Below are 20,728 nucleotides of genomic sequence, written 5' to 3'. Positions count from 1 at the left end.
ATCCCTACATATGATGTTTCTGATTTATGTAAAAGGTCTGTGGAAAACGTTCACACCTTCTTCCAGGCAAGCCATTCCATGAATGTTGCACTTTTTGAAGAAAACTAACATGGGGACCTTCTGACTGTTTAAAGCCAAAGAATATGCTTGCAAAGGAGGAATCCATTTTTTTCCTCCCTGTAAAAGACCATCAAGTTTCTCATCTAAGAACTCCCCTGAACTTCTGAACCCTTTGCCTAAGAAAGGACCAACTGCGAAAACTCAACGTATGGTCAGGACAATAAGGCAAAGTCTTTGCAGAAGCGTGTTTATCCAATAACTTTTGTTAAGATTCTGAAAGTAGAAACAAGTGACTGCAGTGGATGATGTTTCTATAAAGATGTCAACCTCCTCCCACACGTGGGGGGCACAACCGTAAAGAATGCTGCTTAGCTTTATTCTGAGGCTGCAGCAATTCTTCAGGCTTGTTTTTGAAACTTCTTTTTTTCCATTTCTACTATACATATCTCACTGATATGTAAAAATATACAACTCACTGAAAATATTTTAAACTCCCACTTATGATACATTTGCATTACTGATGTTATCAACAGTGAATCAGAAGGAAAGTCTTCTTGACATTGGTCTGCTTACAGTTTCAAAGCTTGAAAGAACCCACTCATTAATCCATTAATGTTTGCCACATCCAGAGTTACTTATGAGAGTTTTTAGTCCTACTATACTTTCCTTTTGAAGTCGTGGCATAACCAAGCCAACCAGGTCTTCACTTAAGCCTTTTTTATCTTGCATTTTGTGTGAACTCTGAAGGTGTTTTCTGTAGGCTTTAGATTTTATTCAGTTGTATAATTAAAGACTGAATTCTTTATTTGGAATGAAATATTCTTGTCTTACATAGTAGGTAATAAAAATGAATAACGTATACACATTATTAACCATAAACGAAAAGAGAAAACCAGTGCAAAATGCGGCAGACAATACATCTCTAACATATTGCAAAGGCTGATACCGGGACAACACTACTTCAGAAAAGTGCCAGCAAAATGGTGAATGTGTGAAAACAAAGAAAAATATTGTGTTTATAGGGTGCAGAAAGTTTCCCAGAATCTGACAGAGCCCATGCATCTCTGCACCCAGAATACACTTAGAGAATAATTTAACCATGACAATAGGGACTACAGAAAATGGTATATTGTGTATAAACCTGGCCTCTCTAATCGCCTCCTTATGTGCCTGGAACATCTTGACGTTGTTCATGTTCGACTGCCAATATTTCACATATCCTCCGTGGTCTGCTGTCAACATCCACATGTCATTATGTGACCAAGTCATGGCTCTCACTGGGCTATCGTGAGCCTGTGAAAACACAAAACATTTGTAAACATTATACAAAAGAATATATGACGGAAGCCTTTACAGGAGCATATATTAACTCATAACAATAATCTGTCCAATTTTAAGTTTAAAATGCCAAGAAAGTAACTATATATCAAGTTCTTTACAGTAACACAGGATGATGCTACCATCTGATGATTACTGTTACCTGTAATATTGTTTCAAAATTGAAAGTGAGTCCATTCCACAAGGTGAACTCTCCACTAGAGGCTCCAGTGACTAACCGTCTTCCTTCTGGAGTCCACTGGGGGGAAAAAAAAGACATTATACAAGGTCACGAATCCTCAACCTTATTTTTAAAACACTTAGAAAGTCTTTATTTATAAAATATCCAATAATTGACATTAAGTGGACAATACTGACTTTCACTTAAGACTATAGCTCAGATTTATAAGCAAGTACTTTGTCAGAAAAGAACTTGTATTAACACAGTGCAAGGAAAGCTCTAGCACTTTAGCTCATTAAGTAAAAATAATAAGTGCATTTTAAATACCTGTTAAGTTACACACACCTAGGCACTCTAAACAGCATTTCAAAACAAAATATGCAAAGACCTAATTTTTCTAGAATACATGGCAGACCAACATAAATAAGATGGTCACTCACCAGAAAAACTCAAAGACTAAATGTATAAAGGATTTGGTTTATTACAGTTGCTAGTGAACCAATTCAGGCAAAAAAGTTACCAGTGTCTTATGAAAAAACAGTATTACATTTAAGGACATCAAGGCTATCAAACTTTTCCTGGAAACTAAACGTACAATATATACATGTATATATATTTTTTTAAGTTCTTCGTTCACAGTATCAGGCAGTGACAGGTCTTATGCTAATCTAGTCTCCAAAAAAATGTAATACAACAGAGGCATGACTAACAACAGTACCCCAATATTTCAATGTCACAATTTGCACACTGAAGGGAATCTGTGATATATGCTTATCAACTCAAAATGCAACATATTTTTTCTTACTTTTATTTTCAAGTTTCTATGATAGATTACACGTTCATTTTCCTTAGATGTAAATACATGAAATATCAATACAACAATCCTATTAGTAAAAAGTGTGACACAGAGTTGAAAAATACAAGCGTGTTTATAGGATGAGATACATGAAATGAAGTCTGGTAAATTTCACAGATATATATGACAAGCCAGCTTTTTACTGTTTACCTGCAGATCATGATTTTGATTATTATTAATAAAATCCTCCTACTTTCCTAGTTTCTGTTATCTGCTATGGATCCCAACCCAGTAAATACTACAAGCAATCAAACTGTAGACACAGGACCCACAGTCTTTATGTCTTTAATACCTTGTAATTTGGACTTGCCTCTACTATGTGCAAATTTCTTAAGACCTTATAGCTTGATTCCCAAATGAGAAATTTACCCATCTAACAAGATACAGGACACAGAATGCTCAGATATTATTCATTCCAAAAAGGTTTTGTGTTATGCTAACAAGATATTAAAATTAGCTGCCATCATATTCCTTTTGCCAAATTCCCTGGCAAACAAAATTACACTACCTACTGGTTGGCTCTCCTAATACAAAAGCTATTCAAATAATGTTTCTTTACTAATGGTTTCTACTGTAATAGGCCTCTGAAGCAAACAGGAGGCCTGAGACTGACTACCACATTTGTATGGAGCTCAAGCCAGAGTCTCTTCCAGCCCCTCTCAGTTCTCCCGGCTGTCTATCACAACTCTCTAATAAGAAGACCTGCTTATTTTGCTCATTTGCCACAATGTTTGCCATGACTGTCTTTTCTCTGTCCCATTACTTTTTTCAATTCTTATTTGCTCCACTTTGACTATTAACTTTCCTACATTTCTGGACTTGATACACTGCTAACCAGCAAGTGCATTCTTACTAGCAAACCACAAAAAAATGATTATACCATTATCTATGGAAATACTAACAGGATGCCTGGGAGACAGAGATGGGAAGACTTTTTTTATTGCAAACCCCTTCAAACTTTAATAATTTGAACCATGTTAATATATTATTTATTTTTAAATTATATTTTAAAAATTTCAGTGAAAATGTATAGAGTACCTACAATGTACCTTCATGGAGCTGACAATTATGGTCTACCACTGGTCTTCAGCTCTTCTTAGGTGTTTTCCTTCCTAGTAACCCTAAGAGTTTTCATTCGCCTTGAGATGCTGCTCTCTAAACAGTAACAAAACATTCCTTTTCAAGAGCAAGTCAGACACCTGCTGCAATATATATATCCATGGCCAGCTCAGAGAGAATGCTATGGAAATTGCAACATGAAGAAAAGCAATCCAAAACTACTACCTTACTAAATGCAGATATAGTGGATAAATGATTGGATATTTCAAAATAAAAATACAAGCAATACACTGATTTTTATCCCAGATATACATTTAAAATAATGTTTAATTTTCTTTGCAAATATATTTGCAGGCTAACTCAGAGTTAATTTTTCCAAAAAATATCAAACAGAATACTTACCCTAACAACAAATACTGGACACTTTACTTTATTTGTTGACGTTCGAACAAACTTTGTTGTTACTGCATTCATAGGATTATTCAACATCCCAATAGGTGGAACCAGCTACAAAAAAAGAAAATTGGGTTTAAAGATCACAAACAGGGCATAAACCAGGGACATGACAAGGTAATTACTTCAACATTTAAAGACAAATTCAGGACCATACAGGACTTTCAAAACACTATTATAATAGATTACAATTGGTCTATAGTAATTAAATGAAGAAAATGGAGATACAGGAAAGTTAAATGCCCATAATTACTAAATAAACAATAAAATCAAGTGCCAGATTTCCCCCAATTACTTCTCAAAGTTAACACAATTAAACACATTCATAACAAGCCAAGTTTAAAATTAACTTTCCTGTTACAGAGACTCTGAGGCAGTGCAATCTTTTGCTGGACACTGCTTTAAACCCCAAATCAAAAGTTCATCCGTCATCAGATTAAAAGGAAAATTTTAATTGAGATTTTAAAAAAAATAACCCATGGTTTACACAGATATGTTATATTATCCCTTTAGGAATGTTTTATTTTAATTATAAAAATGTAAAAAGAAAAGTCCATGCTTGAATTAGAAATCCCATAGTTCAAATGTCCAAGCAAAGAGGTTTCTATTAAGCTAGCATGACATATCTTATACTTACATCATTATAATAACCTGCATCAGGCTGAATTGCCCGCATATCTCTCTGGTCTCTTTGCCATATTCTATTCTGTTAAAAATAAATAAATTAATCAATCAATCAATTAATATATGGTCTAATTATACTCAATTTGAAACGTAAGTAAATATTTACAAAATGCAAGCTGTCGTTAAATGGGGAAAAAAGAAGACTAAAACTTTTTCATTAAGTTCTAAAACATAGATAATAGTATCTTAAGAGATTTCCCCTCTTATCACACTGACATTGCTTAGAATTTCCCTCCTTTCTTTACTCATATTATGCCCAACCAATCATCCAAGATGCTGCTGACCCCAACATATTCTCACTGACCATACCTCAGTAAACGGAAAAAGGACAAGGGGTAGACAGACATTCCCAATTCCTTCAAAATCCTCAGCACAAAACAACTCCTCTTATCTTGGTGTTGGTTTTCTTAATTCCTCCCAAACTTTCCTAGTCTAGTTTTCCAACTGAAACACCTGAAAAAGCCTAAATCTGTCTTTACCTCTGAATGAATATTTTTGCTATGTGCCTGCAACATACTAATTATGCCCAATATGCATATAGGTCTTTTAACAACTTGTCTCAGGTAATGAAAAGCAGACAATTTTCTTCACAGGAGGCAGAGCGGACCAAAACCTGATTAACGTGGAGTTAGCAATGAAAAAAGCAAATCACAGAGGCTTAAGACAAGAAAGGTTAAGACAAGTAAATAAAGAACTCAAAGGGGAGATATGTCAAGCTGACACAGGTTTAGGCAGACCCCTACACTGCCTTTCTTTGCCATGTCAGAGTTAGTTTCACCCTATAAGACTACAGTAGGCGCTCAACCCTCTAAGTAAATAGAGCCCTTTTCCCCGAGGGGCTTGGAGAGTCATGTTCTGATGCCAGTGTCTTGGACATGCAAGTCACCATTCTGAACACATGTTCTAATACAAATATTCCTATGTTGGTAGTCTCTTAACATTTCATATACACTGTGGGTTTAACAAGTGTTTTAAAGTTGGCCTAGTTGGACAAAAGTACCCTCTTCTGAAATACAGTGTGAACCTTTAGAACAAAACCTATTTTTAAGTTGGAGTCTAATAATTTTTGAGATTATTCATGTATGCAAAGAGTAAAAAAAAAAAAGTTCTCTTTTTTTATTGAGGTGATTGGCCTCATTTGAAATTCTACTTCATCCTACTAATTCAAAAAACACAGGTATACTAATTACCCTGCATTATAAAAACTTTCTTCTTTTTAAGAAACCAAAGTTTGGTCATCTGAAGTACATTAACTGGACTTACCTCCAAATACTTAATTACAGATGGATTATAGTCTATGGTTTTTCGGTTTACTGCTTTTCTCATTCGTTTTCCATCAAAGGTAAGCTGTTGCATTGCTTGCTGCTGTGCAAAATCAGGTCGCTTATAAAATAGCTGTCGAGGTGCCTGGTGTTGGAACCTTGGCATATGGAAAAAACGAGGAGGAGAACCAATTTCTGTAGCCATGGTGATGTTTTCCTTCTAGGACACTAGGGTAAGGAAAAAGTATTGTCACTACAAATATATCAGCACTGTAACACTGCCTGAAAATATTTTTAAATGAACATTTTTTTACATTTCTTTTCTTTTTCCTAATATGCACCATTTTTAGCTTTTAGTCAACCTATTTCCAAAATGAACTATTAAATCTAATGGCAGAGACCAGTTACACATTTGAAAAAGGTCAATTCACAGAATAAATGCTAATAAGTATTTGTTGTAAAATTTAGCCTGACGGAAGGAAAAATCACTGTTTATAACAGCTTGGGGCAATTGTGTTGTGCACGTGTGGGGTGGGTAAATTGTGGAGGGTAAGGAAGGTAAAATCACTGAGAACTGTTCACGTTTTTAAAATGAAGTTTTCATTAGATGTTTGATAGTAAAACACATCATTTTATCGTAAGACCCCCATTTTATACAAGAGTCACTAAAAAATTTTAAAACCTGACATTTTGTCCTTTTAAATTTCCTAGGACTAGTGTAAAAAGTGGAATAAACTATCTTACTTCATATGAATGCTAAAAGTATGTATATCTAATTTCAGGCTCAAAGTAACTACCACAGAAACTTATTTCTCAGTATGTGGATTTACATATTTATAAGGCAATATTAAGCTAACATCTGAAGGAAAAAAACGTTAAGAGCTTACAGTTTTTCAACTTTAGTGTTCTCCAATTAAACTTACATTCCAATAATACAAATATGCATGATTTAAAACCACATTTTCAAGCATATTTTAAAAATCAGACCATGGGGGAAAAAAAAAAATCAGACCATGAAAAAACACATAAAGGGTGTTATAACCATTTTGGTATTTTTCTTTGAAAAAGAGGAATGATTACACTCTCCATTATTTTTCTATATTCTTACATTTGCCTTTCTTCATTCAAGACACTAAATAAAGGACCTGAAAATAAATCTGTGATTTCCTCTGGATGAAAATATTCTTAGTACTAGCTAATTCACCCATGTCCCTTTAGTATCTCCTGAAACCATTTAATAATGATAACAGAAAGGAAATGGGGCAGGAGGAGGGGTGGGGGTGGGGAGATAAGTCCTGACTCCCACGACACCAAAAGTAAACAGTGCAATTAAACGTGCATCTAATACATATTACTCCCACTGCTCTGGAGCAATCCCAGAAGACTCCTGACAAATGTTCATCTGTAATGAGATGAGACACATTCTCAGTCTGTGTGTATATTAAATTAGAATGCATTTGCCTCAATAAGGTTGGTGAAGGAATCTGTTTATTCAGCTATCCCACGAATCCAACTAAGTTTCAGCATGCAGATTTCAATTAACGGCTTTAATTCAGATGTCTATGCCAGTAATTCTAAAAGGATGCAGCTTTGAAAAGTGTATTTTAAAATTATTATTTTTTTCACTTTATAATCATCAAATTTCTAATTTTATTAGAATAAAGTTATCCTAATATTCTAGTTTCTAATATCATTGATATCAAATGAGAATAAAGATTTTTACATGTATCAAAAGAGGATTAAAAATTATTCAGCCAAAAAAACAAGGGAATGAAGTGCTGACACATGCTACAACATGGATGAATCTCAAAAACACTACTCAAGGGGCTTCCCTGGTGGCGCAGTGGTTAAGAATCCCCCTGCCAATGCAGGGGACACGGGTTCGAGCTCTGGTCCGGGAAGATCCCACATGCCGTGGAGCAACTAAGCCCATGCGCCACAACTACTGAGCTTGTGCTCTAGAGCCCGCAAGCCACAACTACTAAGCCTGAGTGCTGCAACTACTGAAGCCAGCGCGCCTAGAGCCCGTGCTCTGTAACAAGAGAAGCCACCGCAATGAGAAGCCTGCGCACCGCAACGAAGAGTAGCCCCCGCTCGCTGCAACTAGAGAAAACCCGCGCACAGCAACAAAGACCCAACGCAGCCAAAAAAAAAAAAATTAAAAAGGTCTGGCATGAATAAAATGAAAAAAAAATTTATATTCTAAATCAAAATCCAGCCCTAAAACAAGAAAACCTCCTGACAATACAGTAACCAGTCTTCATAAATGCCTTACACACTTCAGCTTCACTTCTGCAAACCACTGTAATTTGCCCAAAGTCAAAACAGAGTCTCTTAGTGGCTGTTATGAGCTGAACTGTGTCCCCCCACAAATTCGTATGATGAAGTCCTAACTTCCAGTACCTCAGAATGTGACTGCACTTGGAGATAAAGCCCTAACCCTTGTGACTGATATCCCAATAAGAGAAGGATATTAGGACGCAGACATGCACAGAAGGAAGGCCATGTGAAAACATGGGAAGACGAAAGCCATCTACAAGCCAAGAAGAGAGGTCTCAGAAGAAACCAACCCCCTGCTCACACCTTAATCTCAGATTTCTAACTTCCAAAACTGTGAGAAAATTAATTTCTGTTGTTTAAGCCACCCAGTCTGTGGCACTTTGTCATGGCAACCCCAGCAGACCAACACAGAGGCAGAGGCAGAGCAAAATACCTGGACCTCCTGACTCTCCTTCAACTCTTCTTCCTTTGGGTTGCCAAAAGATTTCAGCAATAATGATATAACAGCTTTCGATGACTGAAACAGCAGAAAACTTGATATATGAGGTTGAAAAATGAATGACCCAGATAGAAAAACCATCAATCAAATCATTAAAACTATCCTTTTCAGGTTTCACTCAGGACTATACTTCAAGGAACTATACATATAACCAAATACAGAAAAAGAAATAAAAGCTTTCTCTTTCATAAAAATAATTACTGTACTTTCTACTCACTGAAGTACTCACACTTGAGCTACACTAACAGAAGACAACAATTTAAACCAGAAGGCAGGGTTGTCCCCAAAGCATATTCATCTCATATCTGGGGTAGAGTGGGAGGGAGGGAGATAGAGGGGATGGGGTGGGGAGAAGGGTGCTGTAGGCAAGACAGAAACTGAGGCAGAATGAGCATAAGTAATTTGCGTATGATTATTAAATACATACTAACAACAGAACCAAATTGCTAAGGAAAAAAATCACCTGAAACATTGAATTCATCATGTCTTTCTCATACACACAAACCTTCAATGTTTCAAGAAATCAGCACAATTTTATCAAGTGCCTACTTTTTATTACACCTAGCATAGGGTACAACATATTGTCGTGATTCACTGAATATCACTTCTAAGTTCATAGAACAGATTTCATACTTTGTGTTTTTTGGTCCCCATCTCTATTTTTGGCAAATACAAAGACTCCTGAAGTCACAAAAGTCTGCAGCATATTCTTAGCCTTCAAGCTTGCAACTACTCTCCAAAATTAGGCAGGTCACACCACTTCTCTGCATCTGTTTTCTCAACCTGGACGACAAGTCTAATGTAGATAACTTCAAAGATCCTTTTTGCTCAAAGATATTATTTTGTATGAAATTTATTATTCTTTTAGCCAATGTACTGACTAGTCTGTTGAACAAACTGGAATACCCAGACGCATTTGTGTATGCAAATCCATACAAGCATTATAATTCTGCTTCTTGTCCCAACTATTACAAAATAACCTTTTATAATCTTAGTCATGTGATACTACCAAGGTTATAAATGAAGATAGGGAAAAAACCACAAATGCTTTTTTTTTTAAACAGCTTTACTGGGATGTAATTTACATACCATAATTTCAATGCTTTAATGTATACAATTCAGTGGTTCTTAGTGTAACCACTAAAAGACTTGTGTAACCATCACAACATCCAATTTTAGATTTCTGTCCCCCCACAAAAAAACCCATTACACATTAACAATGTTTTCTCATTCTCCTCAACCCTCTCAGTCCTAGGCAATCACCAATCTACTTTCTGTCTCTACAGATTTGCTCTTCTGGGCATTTCATATAAATGGGACCATACAATATGGGATCTTTTGTGAGTGGCTGCTTTTACTTTACATAATGCTTTCATGGTTCATCCATGTTGTAACGTGGATCAATATTTCATTCCTTTTTATAGCTGAATGCTATTCTATTGTACGGATATTCCACATTTTGTTTATTCACTTGTCAGATTGACATTTGAATTTTTTCCACCTTTTGTTTGTATAAACATGCTTCTGTGAACATTCACATACAAGCTTTTGTGCAGACGTAAGTTTTTATTTCTGTTAGGTATATATTTAGTAGTGGAACTGCTGGGTCATAGGGTAACTCTATGTTTAACATTTGGAGGAACTGTCAAGCTGTTTTGCAAAATGGCCACCCATTTTACATTCCCACCAACAATGTATGTGGGTTTCAATCTCTTGTCTTTTAGCCTAGCATGTCATCTATGCTGGAAAACGTTTCACATGTAGTTGAGAAGGATGAGTATTTTACTGTTCAGTTGAGTGTTCTGTAGACATTTATTAGGTCTTGATAATTCATAGTGTTGTCCAAGTCTTCTATATCCTTGTTGATCTTCTGCCTAATTGTTCTATCCATTATTGACCGTGGAGTACTGAAGCCTCTACTTAATGTTGTGGAATTATCTATTTCTTCCTTCAATTCTTCATGTATTTTGCTATTTTCTTCTTCATGTATTTTGGTTTTACCTTATTCAGGACACATATGTTAATAATTTTTGTATCTTCCCTTTTTTAATCATAAAATGTCCCTTTTCATATCTAGTAATTTTTTGTTTTAAAGTCTATTTTTTCTGGTATTAGTATAGCCACTTCAGCATGCTTATGGTTGCTATTTGCATGATGTATATTTTTTCATCCTTTTACTTTGTACACATTAGACCTTTGAATCCAAGGAGCGTCTCCTATAGAAAGCATTTTTTTAAACCCAGTTTGACAATATATGACTTTTGATTGTATTGTTTAGTTCATTACATTTAGTTTTTATTATTGATATGGCAGGATTTATTTATGTTTAACACTTTACCTTTGGTTTTCTACACGTCTCATGTTTTCGTTTTTTGTTATTGTTGTTGTTCCTCCATTTTCCTTTTTTTTTTTACATCATAATGATTTTATGATTAATAACATGATTGTCATGTTCTACCAAATAAACAGACAACTTTTATATATGAATTGCCATTATAGCAAATCTCTAGATCACTTTGGGAAGAATTGATATATTTAAAATATTGATAGTCATTATTTACAAAGATATCTTTTTTTAACATCTTTATTGGAGTATAATTGCTTTACAAGGGTGTGTTACTTTCTGCTTTATAACAAAGTGAATCAGTTATATACATACATATGTTCCTATACCTCTTCCCTCTTGCATCTCCCTCCCTCCCACCCTCCCTATCCCACACCTCTAGGTGGTCACAAAGCACCGAGCTGATCTTCCTGTGCTATGCGGCTGCTTCCCACTAGCTAGCTATTTTACGTTTGGTAGTGTATATATGTCCATGCCACTCTCTCTCTTTGTCACAGCTTACCCTTCCCCCTCCCCATATCCTCAAGTCCATTCTCTAGTAGGTCTGTGTCTTTATTCCCATCTTGCCCCTAGGTTCTTCATGACCTTTTTTTTTTTTTTCTTAGATTCCATATATATGTGTTAGCATACGGTATTTGTTTTTCTCTTTCTGACTTACTTCACTCTGTATGACAGACTCTAGGTCCATCCACTTCACTACAAATAACTCAATTTTGTTTCTTTTTATGGCTGAGTAATATTCCATTGTATATATGTGCCACATCTTCTTTATCCATTCATCTGTTGATGGACACTTAGGTTGCTTTCATGTCCTGGTTCTTGTAAATAGAGTTGCAATCAACATTTTAGTACATGACTCTTTCTGAATTATGGTTTTATCAGGGTATATGCCCAGTAGTGGGATTGCTGGGTCGTATGGTAGTTCTATTTTTAGTTTTTTAAGGAACCTCCATACTGTTCTCCATAGTGGCTGCATCAATTTACATTCCCACCAACAGTGCAAGAGGGTTCCCTTTTCTCCACACCCTCTCCAGCATTTATTGTTTGTAGATTTTTTGATGATGGCCATTCTGACAGGTGAACCACAAATGCTTTTCTTAAAGAAAAGTCATTACAAGTTTCACATTGTAGAATTGTGCTAAACAATAACTCATTTTATTGAACCTAACTTCTAATTAAGGTAATAAAAACTCTATACTAGTAGTAACACAAGCTCAAAAATTACAGCAACAATAGCAGAATGAACAGAAAGAGATTTATGAGAGATGTAAGACAAACTGAAAATTATATAGCAAAACTTAATAATGAGCAGGCACCACCAAATTCACTGAGGCAGTTACTAGTTACTAGCTATGAATACATAAACTTAGGAACTGTTGAATTTGTTGAAAAATCCCTGTGACACGGGGAAGCATAACAAGAAATGTAATTCATTTCAAGAAGTAATCAGTGAGCACTAACTACTTGACAGGCTAAAGACAGAGACACACATAAAGTCTGTCCTCAAGACTGACAGTTTATCAGAACAGAAGAGCTCATAAAGAAAGCAATGTGAGAATACTACTACATTGAGAATCTACTATGCTTGTTTACCAGGAACTATTCATAGGCAATAGGGATATAACACAGGATGCTTACTGCACAATTCAGCCTCAAGAAGTTTAAATTCAGGGTGGGGTGGGGGAAGGTTGGAGGAAAAGACAGGAAAGAAACAAAAGTAAGTAACATTTATTCATTCAGCACACCACATCCCGAATAATCTTTTCCCCAACCAAACATAATCCAAAATAATCTTCCCCAAGCAAACATTTCTGACTCCATGAGAAAAATTTTACCATCACAGCCAATCTCCAACTAAAACACAGGGGGAACGGTGTACAGTTGACTCTTGAACAATGCGGGGTTAACCTGAGTATAACTTATAGTCAGCCCTCCATATCCACGGTCCTTCGCAACTTCAGAGTCAACCAACAAATGGACCATGCAGTACTGTAGTATTTACTATTGAAAATTATCTGCGTCTATGTGGACCTGCACAGATCAAACCCACATTGGTCAAGGGTCAAATGTATTTTTTATTGGAAAATAACATTGCTAAACCTTAACTAATTCCACAAATTCAATCCAAAATGAATTTACTAAATGCTTCACACAATTGAATAAAAATATCTTTACGATTCAGGAGGGTAGAACTGAAAAGAAACCTCCATGGCCTGAAAGTTCATCAATTGCTCTGAAGTAGTGTTTTTCCTTTAAACCAGAAGTCATATCCTATTGGTGGTTCCTAAAATCAATGTGGCTGACAACTAGCATTACTTCAATAATTTAAAAAATAGAACAGACAAGATTGAACCACACATTTTAAAGGAAAGAACTGCTTCTGTAAAACTTGTTTTGGTTGTACATGTGTGTACACTAGGTCACAACGTAAAAAAGTATTTCCTTCCTGTTAATTTGTCAAAAGTGAAAGCAAATGGCTTAATGTTAACAAACCGTTCAGTGAAAACCAGAGTTTCTTATTTATGCTATCTTCTGCTTATGATGACTTAATTTCTGCTGCCACTGAGAATCCATAGCCAAAGACGTTCAAATACAGCATCTGTCTAGTGTGGGTACAATGCCTGGCTACAGTAGCTATGGCACCAGAATCTGGTCGGACTATGAAATATAACAATTCTTACCGTGTCAACCACTAATCAGAGCTTTCTGATCAGCACATGAAAGCTTGTTTCCCCAAACTGAGAGGAAAGAATTCTAACCGAAAGCAAACTACTGATGCATCAAATAGCTAGGATAGCAAGTACAATTACTGAAGGGCTTTTAAAAATAACAAAAGATTTTAAGATCACCACCCTCACTAACACAAACCTGGTCCCCCAAGTCAGAACCTCAGCCTAGGAACCTCTACTGAAGATTATCACCAGACCATTAGGTCCTGAGATGGATAATCTACCCTAAAAGAGATCTGATACCTAATCTGCCATAGAACTTTGAGGAGATCTACACAAGCGGTAAAAAAGGCCAATAACAAAGTGATCAATATGTTCTCTCTTCAATGTCCAATCACTGATAAATATGAATCCTGAACAAATCAGGAGACATTATGTTGAGACCATTCCATCTTTTAAAGAATAAACAAGAAAGCAACTGTTTAAATAAGTAGTTTTTAAAAGTTCACGATTCTGTACCTTGTTGATGAGTAAATCTGACATTAAAGATCAACTTTACTTAACTCTCAGTGTAGGAGTTTTCCAACTTTTATTGCTTTCAGCCTCAGATTTACCTGCATAATTCTTTGTAACTTGGGGTAAGCAGCTTTGGTTGTATACTTAGGTACAAGGGTACTGAAACATTTTAGTGGATACTGCACTCGACCAGTTTAATACATGTTACCTGATACTGTATTTGGGCTATTACATTCAGTTTTCTGTGCCATTTCAAAAGCTAACTTTAATATTTAATGCACATATGACCACAAATCTGACTGTCTACTCAATTGGAAAGTAACAACTCAATATTTCAAAAGTGTGATTCTGGGATAAGGAACCTGTACCATCAACAGTTTTCAATGGAGATAAAGTCAGTGTTTATTTCCCCTTGTCATTAGCATACAAAGAGGGTTTTCCATTCTTACACTTTTCAAACTGCATTGTAATTTATCAACTGTCTAAACCAATAAAAACTGGACAAACCAATTCTCACTGGATTAGTGAACTGCCTTTGTAAAAGTAAACAAAAACCATGCCCCATTTTCTAGATAAGGTAAGTAATCATAAAGTGACCTCCTAAATTAAAGATAAGGAATTCAAAGATTCAAGCGTGAGCTGAAGTCAGCAGTTCCTAAAGCCAGACTTTAAGAGTCTCATCTTCATTCTGATTTAACAGTATGGGATATGAACTGGGCAGCAGAGAGTTTTAAAAGCTCCCAGGTGATACCTTAGTGTGGCAAAATTTGGGAACCACTGGACAAAGTAACTTGGATAGCTTACTTCTGAAACAGTTTTTTTTTTTTTTTTTTTAGCTGCACCCTGCGGCTTGTAGGATCTTAGTTCCCCGACCAGGGATCGAACCCCGGCCACAGCAGTGAAAGCGCCAAGTCCTAACCACTGGACCACCAGGGAATTCAATGAAAGAGTTTCTTTATAGCAGCAAATTCTTAAACTTTTTATTTCAGGACCCCTTTACTCTTAAAAATTGAGGATTTCCCCCCAATTTTTGTTAACTGTGGTATTTATATCCATAGATACTTGCCATATTAGAAATTAAAACAGAAAAATCCAAAGTATTTATTAATTTAATTTAGAATAATGATAAACCTATTATAATAACTATTTTCCCTTCACCAGAAACAACTAGTGAGAGACTGGCATTGTTTTTTACATTTTTGCAAATCTCCTTAATGTCTAGCTTAACTGAAAAAGCAGCTGGATTCTCATGTCTGCTTCTGCATTCAATCTGCTGCAATATGTTATTATTTAGGTTAGAGTACATGAAAAATATCTGGACCCACAGAGATATACATTTGGAAAAAGGAAGATTATTTTAATAGCCTTCTCAGAAAATTAGGGGTATTCTTTGATATTCCAACAAAACTTGACAAGTGATAGTTTATTAAATATTAACTGTAATGCAGCCTCTGAAATCACATCAATAAGCTTTCTGTACTCTATTATATTAAAATACACTGGTTTATTTTGCACTTTGGAATTTTAAACCATGCATGATTTTTCAACACCATGCACTGATCACTTGGAAAACACTGGTTCCACAAAATCGGGCATTTCATCTAACTGTCACACTTCTTATAAAACATATAATAATCATTTTTATTAAAATCAGCATTGATCTCATCATAAAAACTATTAATTACTGGGAAACTCAACCTCACAGACTCAAGTTTTCCAAAACTCTAATTCTTGCTTGAAAACTCAATTTTTATCACTGGCAACAAATACTAACAGTTGTTTTCCTTGAAGCAACAGTCTTACATTCATCTTCAAGAAAAATATTTAACATATACTCAAGAAGTCTGAATGCCATAGCTTGTCATTCTTTTCATTTAAATTTATTTAATATTTTTATATACTTTTAAAAATTACGGTTGATTTACAATATTGTGTTAACTTCAGCTGTACAGCAAAGTGATTCAGTTATACATATGTATACATTTTTTTGTATATTCTTTTCCATTATGGTTTATCACAAGATATTGAATCTAGTTCTCTGTGCTATACTGTAGGACCTTGTTGTTTATCAATTCTACATGTAATGGTTTGCATCTACTAACCCCAAACTCCCACTCCATCTCTCCCCCTCCCCTCCTCCCCCTCTGGCAACCACAAGTCTGTTCTCTATGTCTGCGAATCTGTTTCTGTTTCATAGATAAGTTCATTTGTGTCATATTTTAGATTCCACATACGATAACATACGGTATTTGTCTTTCTCCTTCTGATTTACTTCACTTAATATGATAATCTCTAGGTCCATCCATATTGCTGCAAATGGCATTATTTCATTCTTTTTTATGGCTGAGTAGCATTCCATTGTATGTATGTACCACATCATCTTTATCCATTCATCTGTCGATGGACATTTAGGTTGCTTCCATGTCTTGGCTATCGTGAATAGTGCTGCTATGAACATAAGGGTGCATGTACCTTTTGAATTATAATTTTAACCGGATACATGCCGAGGGGTGGGATTGCTGGATCATATGGCAACTCTTTTTTTAGTTTTTTGAGGACCCTCCATACCGTTTTCCATAGTGGCTGCACCAATTTACATTCCCACCAATGGTGTAGGAGGGTTCCCTTTTCTCCAAACTCTCCAGCATTTGTTATTTGTAGACTTTTTAATGATGGCCATTCTGACCGGTGTGAGGTGATACCTCATTGTAGTTTTGATTTGCATTTCTCTAATAATTAGCGATGTTGAGCATCTTTTCATGTGCCTGTTGGCCGTCTGTATGTCTTCTTTGGAGAAATGTCTATTTAAGTTTTCTGCCCATTTTTCGATTGGGTTTCTTTTTGTTGTTGAGTTGTATGAGCTGTTTGTATATTTTGGAAATTAATCCCTTGTCGGTCACATAGTTTACAAATATTTTCTCTCATTCCATAGGTTGTCTTTTTGTTTTGTTTGTTTTCTTTGCTGTGCAAAAGCTTGTAAGTTTGATGAGGTCACATTTGTTTATTTTGCTTTTATTTCTATTGCCTTGGGTGACTGACCTAAGAGAACACTGATACAATTTATGTCGAAGAATGTTTTGCCTACGTTCTCTTTTAGGAATTTATGGTGCCATGTCTTATACTTAAGGCTTTAAGCCATTTTGAATTTATTTTTGTGTATGGTGTGAGGGTGTGTTCTAACTTTATTGATTTACATGCAGCTGTCTGACTTTCCCAACACCACTTGCTGTAGAGACTATCTTTCTCCCATTGTATGTACTTGCCTCCTCTGACGAAAATTAACTGACCTTAGTTGTGTGGGTTTGTTTCTGAGTGGTCTTTTCTGTTTCATTGATCCAGGTATCTGTTTTTGTGCCAATACCATGCTGTTTTGATTGCTGTAGCTTTGTAGTAGTCTCTGAAGTCTGGGAGGGTTATCCCTCCTGCTTTGTTCTTTTTCCTCAGGATTGTTTTGGCAATTCTGGGTCTTTTATGGTTCCATAAAAACTTTAGGATTATTTGTTCTAGTTCTGTGAAAATGTAATGGGTAATTTGATAGGGATCACACTGAATCTGTAGATTGCTTTGGGCAGTATGGCCATTTTAACGATATTAATTCTTCCAATCCAAGAGCATGGGCTATCTTTCCATTTCTTTGAATCATCTTCAATTTCCTTTATTAGTTTTATAGTCCTCAGCATATAAGTCGTTCACCTCCTTGGGCAGGTTTATTCCTATACACTTTTATCTTTTAAAGCAGTTCTAGGTCCACAGCAAAAGTGAGCAGAAGGCACAGAGTTCCTGCGCACAGTCCCCTTCCCTCACAACATTCAGCATCAGACTGAAAGTTAAAATCACTGTACCAATATTAACGCATCACTATCACCCAAAGCCCAAAGTTTATATAAGGGTTCACTCTCGGTGTTGTACATCCTATGGGTTCTGAAAAATGTATTCAGATTGACTTCTTTCACACAGCAGTATGTATTTAAAGTCCCTCCAGGTCTTCTCCACAATAGCTTAGCTCATTTCTTTTTAGCACTGACTAACATTCCATTGTCTGGATGTACCACTCTTTGTTTATCCACTCACCTATAAAGTATACCTAAGTTTTGGCAATTAGTAATAAAGTTACTATAAACATTCACATGCAGGTTTTTTCTATGAATTTATTTTCAACTAATTTGGTTAAACACCAGGAAGTGTGATTACTGGATCCTCTGGTAAGAGTACACTTCATTTTGGGACTTCCCTGGTGGTCCAGTGGTTAAGACTCCACACTTCCAGTAGGGGACCTGGGTTCGATCCCTGGTCAGGGAACTAGATACCACATGCCGCAACTAAGACCCAGCACAGCCAAATAAATAAATAAATATTTTTAAAAAAGAGTATACTTCATTTTGTAAAAAACTAACAAACTGTCCAAAGTGGCTGCACCATTTTGCATTTCCACCAGCAATGAATGAGACTTTGTGTTGCTCCACAGCCTCACCAGCATTTGGTGATGTCAGTATTTTGGATTTTAAACATTCTAACAGGTGTGCAGTGGTATCTCATTGTTTTAATTTGCAATTCCCTAATGATGTATGATGCTGGGCATCTTTCCATATTCTTCTTTGTCACCTGTATATCTTCTTTGGAGAGGTGTCTGTTCAGATCTTTTGCCCGTTCTTTAAACCGAGTTCTACATTTTCTTATTGTTAAGTTTTAAGAGTTCTCTGCATATCTTGGGTAACAGTCTTTTATCAGATATGTTTTCTGCAAATATCTTCTCTCAGTCTGTGGCTTATCTTCTCATACTCTTGATTAATTTATTTTTAAAGTTACATGCAAGGGACTTCCCTGGTGGTTCAGTGGCTAAGAATCCGCCTGCCAATGCAGGGGACACGGGTTCGAGCCCTGCTCCAGGAAGACCCCACATGCCACGGAGCAACTAAGCCCGTGTGCCACAACTACTGAAGCCCGTGCTCTAGAGCCAGCGTGCCAAACTACTGAAGGCCGAGCGCCTAGAGCCCATGCTCCACAACAAGAGAAACCACGGAAGTGAGAAGCCCACACACCACAACAAAGAGTAGCCCCCGCTCGCTGCAACTAGAGAAAGCCCGCGCACAGCAACGAAGACCCAACGCAGCCAAAAATAAATTTATTTAAAAAATAAAATTAAATAAATAAAATATACCTATAAAAAAAAAAGCTACATGCAGCAAAATTCACTTTTTGGTATACGTTTCTAAGTTTTAACAAATGCATAGAATCATGGAACAATCAAGATGTAGAACAGTTCCATCACCCCCATATATTCCTTCACACTGGCCCGCTGTTACAGATCTCCTACCACTACTCCTAGCCCCTGGCAACCATTGATCTGTTTCCTATCCGTGTAATTGTGCGTTGTTTTTTTTTTTTTTTGGCCGCTAGGTACGGCATGCAGGATCTAACCCACGACCCCTGCAATGGAAGCGTGGAGTCTTAACCACAGGACCACCAGGGAAGTCCCCTCATCATTGTAGTTTCTGTCTTTTACACAATGTCATATAAATAGAATCATACATTGTATATAGACTTTTAAGTCTGGCATTTTCTATTCAGCATAATACTTTCGAGATTCGCCAACGCTATTGCAAATTCCTTTTTTTACTGTTGAATTCTATAGACATACCACAACTGTTTATCCATTTACCAATTCAGGAACATTTGGATTTTCTGCAATGCTTGGCAATTTGAATAAAATTGCTATAAACATTCACATGTAGTTTTTGTGTGACGTAAGTTTTCATTTTTCATGGGTAAATATCTAGGATTGAAACTGTTGGGTCATGTTAAGTTTAACTTTATGGAAAGCAGCCAAACTGTTTCCCAAAGTGGCTGTACCATTTTGCATTCCCAACAGCAATGCATAAAAGTTCCAGTTGCTCTACATCCTCACTTATACTTGGTATAGTCTACTAGGGGGAGGACATGGTTGTTTGTTTTGCTTTTTAGTCATTCTAATAGTAGAGAAGTAGTATCTTGTTGAGGTTTAATTTGCATTTCCCTAGTGACTAATGATGTAGAAGTCTTTTCAGATATTTATTTGTCACACATGTATCTTTGCCAGCAAAGCTTCTTTTCAAATCTTTTGCCTATTTTTAAATTGGATTTTCCTTTTTTTGGGCCACGCCACACGGCTTGCGGGATCTTAGTTCCCTGACCAGGGATTGAACCGAAGCCCTTGGCATTGAGAGCGTGGAGCCCTAATCACTGGACTGCCAGGGAATTCCCTCTGGTTATTTTCTTACTGTTGAGTTCTGAGAGTTCCTTCCATAATCTACACACAAAATCTTTATCAGATATGTGATTTGTGAATATTTTCTCTCAGTCTGTCACTTCTTTTCATTCTCTTCACCATTTCTTTCAGAGTAGAAGTTTTTCATCTTAATGCAATCAAACTTATCAACTGATTTCCTGCTTTCGATTATATCTAAGAGGTCTCTATCTAAGCCAAGGCTACAAAGATTTTCTCCTGTCTTCTCCTCTGTCAACTTTGTTGTTTTACATTTTCCAATTGTACTGTAAACAATTATAAAAAA

At 36.1% G+C, this 20,728-nt stretch overlaps 1 protein-coding gene across 5 annotated transcripts in view; it reads right to left on the bottom strand.

Moving 5' to 3' along the window:
* Positions 1–20,728, bottom strand: part of WDR33 (WD repeat domain 33) — a 99,381-nt gene that overhangs the window by 53,215 nt on the left and 25,438 nt on the right. For all 5 annotated transcript variants that reach the window (XM_061183012.1, XM_061183013.1, XM_061183014.1 and 2 more), the window contains exons 2-6: positions 5,874–6,100; positions 4,564–4,632; positions 3,876–3,980; positions 1,541–1,636; positions 1,202–1,353 (exon numbers count right to left, since the gene is read on the bottom strand). In XM_061183012.1, the coding sequence (XP_061038995.1) occupies positions 1,202–1,353; positions 1,541–1,636; positions 3,876–3,980; positions 4,564–4,632; positions 5,874–6,077 (626 nt within the window). In that variant the 5' untranslated portion in view covers positions 6,078–6,100. The remainder of the gene's footprint in view (positions 1–1,201; positions 1,354–1,540; positions 1,637–3,875; positions 3,981–4,563; positions 4,633–5,873; positions 6,101–20,728) is intronic.

Source organism: Eubalaena glacialis, chromosome 1 (assembly GCF_028564815.1).
Source record: "Eubalaena glacialis isolate mEubGla1 chromosome 1, mEubGla1.1.hap2.+ XY, whole genome shotgun sequence".
Classification (NCBI taxonomy): domain Eukaryota; kingdom Metazoa; phylum Chordata; class Mammalia; order Artiodactyla; family Balaenidae; genus Eubalaena; species Eubalaena glacialis.
Note: the sequence above shows the minus strand (reverse complement) of the source record. Positions and strands in the feature narration are given on the sequence as shown.